The sequence below is a fragment of the Lathamus discolor genome, chromosome 14, assembly GCF_037157495.1.
Source record: "Lathamus discolor isolate bLatDis1 chromosome 14, bLatDis1.hap1, whole genome shotgun sequence".
Lineage (NCBI taxonomy): Eukaryota > Metazoa > Chordata > Aves > Psittaciformes > Psittacidae > Lathamus > Lathamus discolor.
The window spans coordinates 162,344-173,331 of record NC_088897.1 but is presented as its reverse complement, the minus strand read 5'-3'; the positions used below and the strand labels follow the sequence as shown (position 1 = coordinate 173,331).

At 62.2% G+C, this 10,988-nt stretch overlaps 1 protein-coding gene across 3 annotated transcripts; it reads left to right on the top strand.

Moving 5' to 3' along the window:
• Positions 1–631: 631 nt before the first annotated feature.
• LIMK1 (LIM domain kinase 1) lies at positions 632–9,749 on the top strand. 3 transcript variants are annotated; one of them, XM_065694585.1, is made up of 17 exons: positions 632–922; positions 2,683–2,779; positions 3,102–3,146; positions 4,469–4,607; positions 4,981–5,090; positions 5,174–5,365; positions 6,275–6,380; positions 6,456–6,640; positions 6,725–6,908; positions 7,027–7,113; positions 7,338–7,469; positions 7,573–7,632; positions 7,712–7,777; positions 7,875–8,031; positions 8,148–8,203; positions 8,340–8,497; positions 8,600–9,749. In XM_065694585.1, exons 1-17 carry the CDS (start codon positions 865–867, stop codon positions 8,751–8,753), a joined length of 1,986 nt encoding a protein of 661 aa, XP_065550657.1. In that variant the 5' UTR covers positions 632–864; the 3' UTR covers positions 8,754–9,749. The 3 variants fall into 3 exon arrangements, with proteins under 3 accessions (XP_065550657.1, XP_065550658.1, XP_065550659.1); XM_065694586.1 differs by lacking the exon at positions 3,102–3,146; XM_065694587.1 differs by lacking the exons at positions 8,148–8,203; positions 8,600–9,749 and having other exon boundaries at positions 8,340–8,446.
• Positions 9,750–10,988: the final 1,239 nt, after the last annotated feature.

The window sequence follows — 10,988 nt, the reverse complement described above, 5'->3', positions numbered from 1 at the left end:
GGTGGCAGCAAAGGGTGTCACTGCCCCATCTCTGCGCCCGTGGCTCTGCCTATGCCTGGGGACGAGCTGGGTCGGGGAGTGCCGTGTGCCCCACTCTGTGGTCACAGACCTGGGACACAGCGGGTAGGTGAGTGGAGAGCCTGGGGACCCAGGCGTGTGCCCATGTCCCCACGGTGACAGCCTGCAGATGGGGTGACATCCATGCCCTGTCCCACAGTGACATCCCCAGGGATGATGGATGCTCTGCCCCGTGGTGACAGCTGAGGGATGCAGGGACATGCGTATGCCCCGTCCCATGCGGACAGCCTGAGGACCAAGGGGTATGTGCATGCCCCTTGGTGACAGCCCAGGGGATGAGGCACACATCCGTGCACTACTCCATGGTGACAGCCCGGGGGATAAAGGGGACACCAGTGACCCTCCATGGTGACATCCCCAGGGAGGATGGGGACATCCTCGCCCTGTCCCGCAGTGGCAGCCGCGGTCCCAGGCACGGGGACAGCCGCGCCAGGGCCCACGCCTCCCACGGTCCCCGCCGGCACAGCGCGGACTGCACGGGAGCCCCGCCCCCGGCAGCAAGCGGCGCTCGCCGGCCCCGCCCCGTCCCCTTTGAGCCCCCCCGACCACGCCCCTCCCGCTGCCGCGCCGGCGCCGTGCTCCCGCCCGGCCGTCCCCGCACGCAGAAGCCTCAGCGGCAGCGGTAGGGTCGGGGCCCGACCGGGCCGGGACCGGGCCGGACCGGGCCGGACCGGATCGGACCGGACCCGACCCGACCCGACCCGACCCGGACCGGAACCGGAACCGGACCGGAACCGGGGTGAGGGCGAGGGTAGGGCCTGGCGCGGCGCCGGGCAGCGCGGCTGCATGAGGTTGATGCTGCTGTGCTGCACCTGGAGGGACGAGCCTATGGGAGAGGACGAAGGTGCGTGACCCCCCCGCGCCCCCCTCCCCAGCCTGACTCAGCGCTTCCGCCGCCACTTGGGCCCTGCCACCCACCCCCGGCCAGCCTTCGGCCCCGCGAACACCCTGCACTCACCGCCCAGACTGCACCCCCTGCACCCTCCTCTGCACTCCCCATCCAGCTTGCATCCCCCCCACACCCCCTCCGGAATCTTAAGCCAGTCAGCGTTCCCCTTCACCCGCAGATCATCCCCTGCACTCCCCATTCAGCCCGCATTGCACCCTGCCATCCCTCCTGCACCCCTTTTCTAGCCTGCATCTGTCTTGCCCCTCTGCATCTCCCATGCACCCCCTGTTCAGCCTGCATCTCTCCCCTGCACTACCCATCTAGCCTGCATCCCACCTGCACCCCCACATCCCCTCTGCACCCCTCATCCAGCCTTCATTGCTCCCTGCACCCCCTTTTCAGCCTGAATCCTCAAATCTCCTGCACCCCCTGTTCAGCCTGTATCCCCCCTGCATCCGCACCCTGCATCTACCCTGCACTCTCAAATCTCCCCTTGCACTTCAGCCTTCATCCCCCATGTACCCCCAGATCTCCTTCTGTACCCCTTCTTTAGCCTGTATCCCTACTGCACAGCTGCCCACACCCCCCATCCAGCCTGCATCTCTCCCTGTACCACAACATCCCCCTGTTGCATCCCATCCAACCGGCACCCCTTCTGCATCCTCAAACCCTGCACCTCCCACGTCCCCTCCAGCCTGCATCACTCCCTGCAGCCAACCTTGCACCTTCCTTCCTGCACCCCAATATCTCTACCCACCTATGCCTCATGCCTCTTTCACCGCACCCCCACATCCCTGTTGTGCCTCCCATCCACTCTGTACCCCTAGCATCTCTCATCCCTCCTCACACCCTGAGGATCTCTGCAGCCGCCCCCCATCTCTCACCTCTTTCCATCCTGCACCCCTTGGTGTCTCTGCACTGCTCTTATACCCCATCCATGCTGCATCCCTCTCTGCAACCCCAGCACCCATCCTGAACCCCTCTGTTGTCCCCCCTGCACACCATGCATCCCCCAGCACACATCCTGCACCCCTCTGTGTCCCCCCATGTGCTTTATGTCCCACTGGATCCCTCCTTCACATCCCTTCCATTCTGGCAGTCTTTATCTCCCCCTACACCCATCCTGCATCCCTCCTCTGCCCCCTTCCTGCCCCGTTATCCCTCCCGCACCTATCCTGCATCTCAGTATGTGCTCCCGCTCCCATCCCACCCCTCCCGCATGTCCAGCCACAAGCACTAAGCACCCCTCCCTCCATCCACTATGTCTCAGTGCACCCCAAGCACCTGTCCTGCTGTCCCCAGCCCCCCACTGCCCCTGCACCCCCCTACTTGCCTGTCCCCTGTGATGGCTGAGCCCTTGCCTCCCCTTCAGCACCTCTGTGTCGCACCCCTAGATCCCCAATCCTACCCCGTGCCCCTCAACCACTCTGTGTCCCCCCATCCTATGGGCACCCATGATTATGACCCCGGGGTACAGGGGTGGCCTCGCACAGCGGGACCTGACTGGCACTGAACCCCTGCCCTGTCCCCAGCTGTGGGGACATCATCACCGTGACCTTGTCCCCGTTATGAGATTGATGGGTGGGGGCCCGGCGGGGTGAAATTCATCACCGTGAATGGAGTGACAAGGACAGAGGGACAATCCTGGGGGGTGTGCCTGCGGGTAGCTGGTAGGGTGACAGCAGTGTCCCCCTTATATTCCCCCCTCCACGCAGGGACCGACCTGCCGGTGTGTGCGAGCTGCGGGCAGGGCATCTATGATGGGCAGTACCTACAGGCGCTGAACGCGGATTGGCATGCCGACTGCTTCCGGTAGGAGCGCATGGTGCAGCCAGGACAGCAGTGGGGACACCGGGATGCTGCTGGGGACAGGGACAGCAGATTCCACTCCTGCCCTGACAACCACACACAAGAGGCTGTCACACGCACCCGGATGCTGGCAGGAGCACAGCTGCAGGGTGCAGGCAGGCCTGGCTGGGGGATGCAAAGCCTGGCAGAGGGCCTCACTGCCTGCACCCCACTGCCTGCACCCCACTGCTGTCCTTTCCTGCCCAATGACCGGTGATGGGGTGTGTGGGGCTGATGTCACCCAGCCCCCTCCCTCCCTCTCTGTTTCCTCTTTCACTCCTGGCAGCTCGAGCTGTGGGAGCTCTGTGGAAGACGAGGAGGAAGATCCCAGGTTTGGGGGGCACAAGGGGTGGCTGGGACCTTGCAGGTGTCCCAGTGGGGTGGGGGTGTCAAGCACAGCAGGGCACGGGGGTGGTCCCCTCCATCATGTCCCGTGGAGGATGCTGGTGGCAGCACTGAGGAAGAGCCACATCCTGAGCTCTGGAGCCAAGTGAGTGGGTCGGGATGGATGCTGCACCCCCATGGCCCTCTGGGGAATGCTTGAGTCCACCCTCCGTGGGCTGTCAGTGCAGTGAAACCGCTGTGGGGCCACAGCTGTATCCAGCCCTCCACAACTTCCCGGCTGCCCCATGGGAGACCAGCTTCCGGCAGCACGGGGGTCACTGGTGCAAATCCTTTCTCCTCTCCTCTCCTCCTCCTGTGCCCCCCACCCCGTGGAAGGCAGCGTGGGGGGCATGCGGCTTCCCATCCGGGCACTCGGCGTGGGGATTAAGAGGGCGGGGCCAAACAGCCGCACCCCTCCCCTGTTGCCCCCTGCTCTGACTCCTGGCCCGGGGGAGGCCTGGATCAGGCCGTGGAGTCCTCTTGCGGTGATGTCATGGGGTGGGGAAGTTCCGTGTCCTGACGTCACATCTGGTTGGTTGGATTCCACCTGAGCGCAGCGCCTGCCCCCAGCTGCGGCAGTCCCCATGCACCCCGCATGCACCCCCCGACAGCCCCCTCTGCACCCCATGTGCAACCCCTGTGCACTCCCGGACAGCCCCCCCCGCACCCCCCCTCTGCCCCCCAGCTCCTCTAGTCCCCTAGCAAATCCCCTTGAGCACCCCCTTGTACCCCCTGATGCAGCACAGCACTCCTGCATCTGCCTGTGCACTCCCAAAGCTCACAGCCCCCTCTGCATGCCTGGATGCACCCTCCCATCGCACAGCCCCATGCACTCCCCCTGCACCCCCAAATCGTGGCCCCAGAGCAGCTTCTGCATCCTCACTGTGCATCCCCCTCCACCATGCTAGTAGCACACAAGAGTGCTGCACCCTGAAGACTGGCACATCCCTCTGTCTGTGGCCAGGGTGGCACGTCCCTCTGAGTCCTCATGACCAGGCTGGCACTTTGTTGCAGGGCTGGCATCTCCCTCCCCACACATGTCCCTGCCCCACATCCTCTGTCCTCTTCAACCCTGTGTCCCTGCATTGCCAGTCTGCACTGCTAAGTGACACATGGATATGGTGGCCCTGCAGCAGGGAAAGAAGTGGGGGAAACAGCTTGCCCAGGGAGCTAGCAGGCAGGGGGACACTGGCTTCTCCCTGGGGTGACAATGGAGATATGGTGACAAGGGGGACATGGTGACTAGGGGGTCCTTGTCCCTTGCCACAGGTGCTGTGAGTGTGGGGCCTCCCTGTCCCATCAGTACTATGAGAAGGATGGGCGCCTGTACTGTAAGAAGGATTACTGGGTGCGCTTTGGGGAGCTCTGTCACGGCTGCTCTGAACAGATCACCAAGGGGCTTGTCATGGTGAGCATCAGTGGGGACATCGGGGGGACAGACACAGAGCCCTGACCCACGACTCAGCTCCAGGAAGGGGGTGAGGTGGGAAGGGTGTGCCGGTTTAGGGGGACCCTGGGGGGTGTGCCACCATGTTGGGGCTGTGGGATGCAGGGTGGAAGACTCACAGGTGGTGGGGAGATGTCCTTGTAGCTGTCCCCAGCCTGGTGGCATAGCCATCCGCAACCTGGTGGTACAGCTGTCCCCACCACTCCACGGCTCAGCCTGCCCTTCCCTCGGCATGGGTGCAGCCATGGGTGCGCCTAGCACTATCTGAGCCTGGGCACCCACACTGGGTGCCCCAGATACCTGGAATCCTGGGGCTGATGGTGTCTGCTCTCAGGTGGCCGGGGAGCAAAAGTACCACCCCGAGTGCTTCAGCTGCCTCCACTGCCACATATTCATCGGTGATGGGGACACCTATGCGCTGGTGGAGCGCTCCAAGCTCTACTGGTATGTCCCAGCCTGGGAGGGTGGCTTGGGGGACACACGTCTCCTGGCATCCCCCACCCACCAGCCTCCTCTTGGCCCCACAGTGGGCACTGCTACTACCAGATGGTGGTGACACCGGTCATCGAGCAGATCCTGCCGGATTCGCCGGCTTCCCGCATCCCACACACTGTCACGCTCGTCTCCATCCCTGCCTGCTCTGACGGCAAACGTGGATTCTCCGTCTCCATCGACCAAGGCTGCGGCACTGAGCACCCTCGCACTGTCCGCGTCCGAGAGTGCGTCTGTGTCCCCTCTGCCACTGCCCCCTCCGCAGGGCTGGGGGTATCCCGTGCCCCTTCTGCTGGTGGGATCCACCCTGCAGAGATCTTTTGGGGTTGGAGGGTGAGGGATGGGGCTGGAGTGTCCCCATTGGCCAGGGGTTGCCAGTGGGGACCATGGTGGCATGTCCCCAGCTACTGGGCTTGGTTTGTGGGGACTGTGCTGGCGTGTCCCTGGCCATCAGGGTGGTTTGGGGGTGATGTGGCAGCATTGTTCCGTCCACCAGGGTGACTGTGAGTAGAGGGGTGGCACATCCCTGTATCCTTGGGATGGCTTAGAGGTGCTCCTGGAGGAGTGGCTCATGGGCATCATATTTGCAAGTCCACATAGAATCAACCAGGCTGGAAAAGACCTTTAGAATCAAGTGCCAAGGCCACCACTAAACCATGTCACTAATGGCCTCATCTACTACTGCCTGTCTCACAGGGGTGATGTGTGGGTGCTGTGACTGTGTGTCCCAGTCCCGGAGGTGTGACACATGGGTACTGTGATGGCATGACCCCATCAAGCAAGGGTGGTTTGTGGGCAGCGTGCCTATATGTCCCTTTTTAGCAGGGGTGGCTCATGGGTACTGTGACAGCAATGAATCATAAAATCAGACTGATTTGGGCTGAAGGGACCTTAAAGCTCATCCAGCTCCAGCCCCTGCCACTAGCAGGGACACCTTCCACTAGAGCAGGTTGCTCCAGGCCCAGCCCAGCCTGGCCTTGAACGCTGCCAGAAGTGTTCGCATCTCACAGAAGTGACTTGCAGAGGATGTGGCAGCCTGTCCCCATTGCCTGGGGGTGGCTCACAGGCTGTGTCCCACCACATCCCCACCCATGACAGTGTTGGGCACTGACCCCTGCTGCCTGTTGGCCCTGCAGGGTGGATCCAGACTGCATCAGCCCTGACATGAAGACCTCCATCCACGTGGGTGACCGCATCCTGGAGATCAACGGCACTCCCATTGGCCATGTGCCCCTGGATGAAGTATGCTCTCCCTTGCCCCCAGCCAGCCCCCCTCCCTGGTGCAAAACCATCACAGCAATCATTCTGTGCCCCCAGATTGACCTGCTGATACAGGAGACCACCCGCTTGCTCCAGCTGACCATTGAGCACGACCCGCATGAGCCTCCTGCCTGCGAGCCGGGGCTTGCCTGCAGCCCGCTGCCTGCCCCATGCAGCCCTCTGCGCTCCCTGCTCCCCCCAGCCTGCGGGGAGCCTGGTGCCATGCGCCAGCGGGCTGTCACGTAAGGCCACCAGTTTGCCTACCTCTCCTGTTGGGGTCCATCCTTAAGGTTCACCCTCAGACTGTCTGTCCATCCATCCTGCAGGAGGAGCTGCAGCACAGACAAGTCTCCAGGCTCTGGCTCGGTAGGTTCACCAGCATCCCAGCACAAGGACATCGGTCGCTCTGAGTCATTGCGTGTCGTCTCCCGCACCCATCGCATCTTCCGCCCTTCTGACCTGATCCATGGCGAGGTGCTGGGCAAGGGCTGCTTCGGCCAGGCCATCAAGGTGGGGCTGGATGGCCAGAAGTGTCATGAGCATGAGGGTCTCGGCTCCCCAGGGATGGAGGGGAGGTATCTTCTCCTCCAGGGTTTCCCTGGTGGCTCAGCCCTTGTGCACCCTTCAGGTAACTCATCGGGAGACGGGCGAAGTGATGGTCATGAAGGAGCTGATCCGCTTCGATGAGGAGACACAAAGGACCTTCCTCAAAGAGGTGAGTGTTCCCTTTCTTTGATCCCCCTAGTCTGGGGGGTACACGGGGGATGAGGCTGTCCCATGCTCTCACCCATCCTGGCACAGGATGCTGGACACGCCACCTGAAGCAGGGGTAGCCAGGCACAATGAGTTGCAGGCAGCCCTGCCTGTTCAATGGAGAACATGTGAGCAGTGGGTCTGGGTGGGTGCTCGGGGTGTCAAAGGATTGGGGTGGTCCTGCAGGTGAAGGTGATGCGCTGCCTGGAGCACCCGAACGTCCTCAAGTTCATCGGGGTGCTGTACAAGGAGAAGAGGCTCAACTTTATCACAGAGTACATCAAGGGGGGTACCTTGAGGAGCCTCATTAAGAGCATGGTGAGCACTGTGGAGGCAGGTCAGCACACTGGCACCCCACAGCCCCAGTGGGGCTTGGGAACTCCTTTCTCTTCTTTGGCAAATTCCCCCTCCTGCCCCCCAGGACAGCCACTACCCCTGGAGCCAGCGGGTCAGCTTCGCCAAGGACATTGCTGCTGGCATGGTGGGTGCCACCAAGGGATGGGTGGGTGGGGGAACACAGGGTGGGGATGCACCCCACTCTCAGCCCATCCTTTCCACAGGCCTACCTCCACTCCATGAACATCATCCACCGTGACCTCAACTCTCACAACTGCCTTGTGCGGGAGGTGAGTCTTGCCTCAGCAGTGTCATCCCCAGGCCCAGGTGGGGGTCTTGGCCCCCTGTGTGGCTTCCCTCATGCCTCACCCCTCTCCTTCCACCCAGGACAAGAGTGTGGTAGTGGCTGATTTCGGGCTGGCGCGGCTGATGGTGGATGAGAAGAACCAGCCTGAGCATCTCAAGAACCTGAAGAAACCGGACCGTAAGAAGCGGTATACAGTGGTGGGGAACCCATACTGGATGGCCCCGGAGATGATCAATGGTGAGGCTGGCAACATGAGGGGACATATGGCCAGCCAGGGCTCTGTCCCCAGGGAGGGGACACTTGGTGGGGCAGGGACAGGACATGAAGCATGGCCTGACCCCTCTCCCCAACAGGGAGGAGCTACGATGAGAAGGTGGACATCTTCTCTTTTGGTATCGTCCTGTGTGAGGCAAGTACCCCTGGGGTTGGGGTACTCCCTTGGGGTTGAGTTCATCCCTTGGGTTGGGAGCCTTATTATGTTTGGAGTCCCTCCCTTCTTGGGGTTAGGGTGCCCCCTTGGGGCTGAGCCAGCTCCTCTTCCCCAGATCATTGGCCGGGTGAGCGCTGACCCTGACTACCTGCCTCGCACCACTGACTTCGGCCTCAATGTCAGGGGCTTCCTGGACCGCTACTGTCCCCCGGCTTGTCCCCCCAGTTTCTTCCCCATTGCTGTCTGCTGCTGCGACCTGGACCCAGAGAAGCGGTGAGTCCTTGAGGACCTCCCCTGGGGGACCCCTGGGGCTAGTGGAGGGTAGCAAACAGACACAGATAGCACAGCTGCAATGTGTCCCCTCTTCTCGCTCAGGCCATCTTTCAGCAAGCTGGAGCAGTGGCTGGAGACCCTCCATATGCATCTGGAGATCCACCTTCCGCTGAGCTCCCAGCTGGAGCAGCTGGACCGAGCCTTTGGAGAGATGCACCGGCGGGGCGAGGGCGGGCTGCCTGCACCCCCTCGATAGACTCCTGCATCCCCTCTGGAACCGCAGGACAAGGAGCTGTGCCCGCCGCCAGCATCTCCTCTGGCTGTCACCATCCCCAGGGCTGGATCCCTGGGGCTCCCTGGATGAGCCCCCCAAGCCCATCTCCTCTGCACGGGCTGCCCGCTGCTGTCCACACTGTCCCTGGGAGCTGGCTCTCCCTAGGGCTGCATGGCCCCTGCACGCTGTAGCTGATACCCCTGGAGAAGCCTGGCCACACCCTGGGGACCATCCTCGTGTCCCCCTGGCTTGCTTTGCCTTCGCCCCATGGGGCTGCAAGGCCATCGGCCTTGCACATGCCCCGTGGGCTGCCCTGTACAGAGCCGCGGCCTCGCAGTGGTGCCTTGGCTTTCCGTGAACTTGCACTGCAACACAGGACGGGACCTCCAAAGGGTTCCTTTGGTGGGGGTACATTGCCCCTTGCCCCCCAGGCTCGTAGCAATGCCCTTGTCCTCAGCCAGCCCCTCTAATGCTGCTCCTGCTGGCACCCGAGGCTTGGGGGACTGCAAGCACCCCCGGCTGAGCAAGGGACCCATGGGAGATGGGTGCCACCCATTTGGTCACCACTGCCCTCACGTCTCTGCTACCCGTGCTAATCCATGACTGCGCATCCCTGGGGACAGCACCAAGTGGTCCAGAGGGATGCAAAGATGTGGATGCCCTTGACCTGGTGTGGTTTGGGGGGGGGGGGGGGGCGGGGTGGGGCGTGTGCCATGCGGTGCTTTTCATGCTCTTTATTCAGGTTCATTTTTCTGTAAGATATTTAAAGAGAAGAGTTCGTATTATTTTTTCATATGATGTAGCGTTTGCCATTTGTCACTGCCTCGGTTCTGCTTTCCCAAAGGGATGAAACTGTGAAGCCTCTCCGTGCACTTTTGCCCGGGAAGTCAAAGGCGATGTCCTCTCCAGAGGCGGGAAGGGAGCTCAAACTGTGATGTACCCTGAGCCGTGAGTCAATAAATCCTTCCCCGCTCACTGCCCAGCCTGCTTGGGAATCGCTCGCCTCCCCGGAGGGCTGGGAGCTCTTGGGGAAGTTGAGGCAGGAGGGGACAGTCCCTCTGCTTGGGCTGGTGCAGTGGTACTGGGCTTGGTGATATCGCCCAGCTTCGTCACTTCTGTGCTGGCAGCACTGTTGTACTCCTTCATGCTTTTCCCACCCTTTGTGGGTCACCTCAAAACCCTGGGGCTGATGCCATCCCCACCTGGCCAGGCCCCCCCAGACCCCAAAGCCCTGTGTCCCCTCCCTGGGCCCCATGTGGCCATGCTGACTGTCACCCCACAAGATGGCAGAGCCTGTGGTGGTGACTGGCAGGTTATGGAGCTGCATAACTATGGGAGCAGCTTTGCCATTGATGTAAAACAAGCCCCAGGGAACAGTGGTGGCCCATGGCTGTCCCATGCTGTCCCTCTACCCTTCTCACCTTCCTAAACCAAATTAGGGTCCACAGGGTGGGGGATCTCCATTCTTGGGGTGGGGGAGGGAGATGGTGGTGGAGTGGATTGAGCTTCAGGTAGAAAAACTTGGACCCCAAGGAGCTCATGGAGGAGGTGACATGGAAGGGACTGGGGGTTGTCCCTGAGGACAACCTAGGGATGCTGCAGCTAAGAGAGGAAGGGGGAAGACTGCAGCCCAAAGGGGTTCCAGGATCTGGGGAACTCTCGTGGTTTATTGCTCTGGGTATGCTCGGTCTCAGTGCAGGAGGGACCAGGACAGGGGGAGGTTGGTTTAGGAGGTGACAGTGGCTCCATTCCCACCCCAGGGTGGCCCCTTTGCCTACTTCATATTACCCGGTTGAAGGGACAAGGGCAAACACCCTGCCAGTGTCACAATGCTGCCAATGCACCCTTGGTGACACCATGCCACACTGGGTCTAGACACTTGCTCTCCAGAACACCAGGGCAGCGGGAGTCCACCTGTGGCTGTTACCCCTTGGATCATCATGGACCCCAGTACCCTGCCACCACAGGACAGCAGGATCCCGGGGGACCCCCAGCCCCACAGTGGGAGCCCCCCAGCCCCACAGGACCCCCGGCGCCTCCGCAGCCCCGTGCCCAGCTGGGTGGAGCTGCAGAGCAGGGTGTGCGTGGTGCAGCCCGTGTCATCGGACCACTTGCTGGTGACCCTGCAGCAGCCTTGTGGTGGCGGGCAGGGGAAGAGCCAGGAGAGAGCCGACAGCCAGCCACAGCAGGGTCCGAGCGGTGGCCACTCCGTCACTC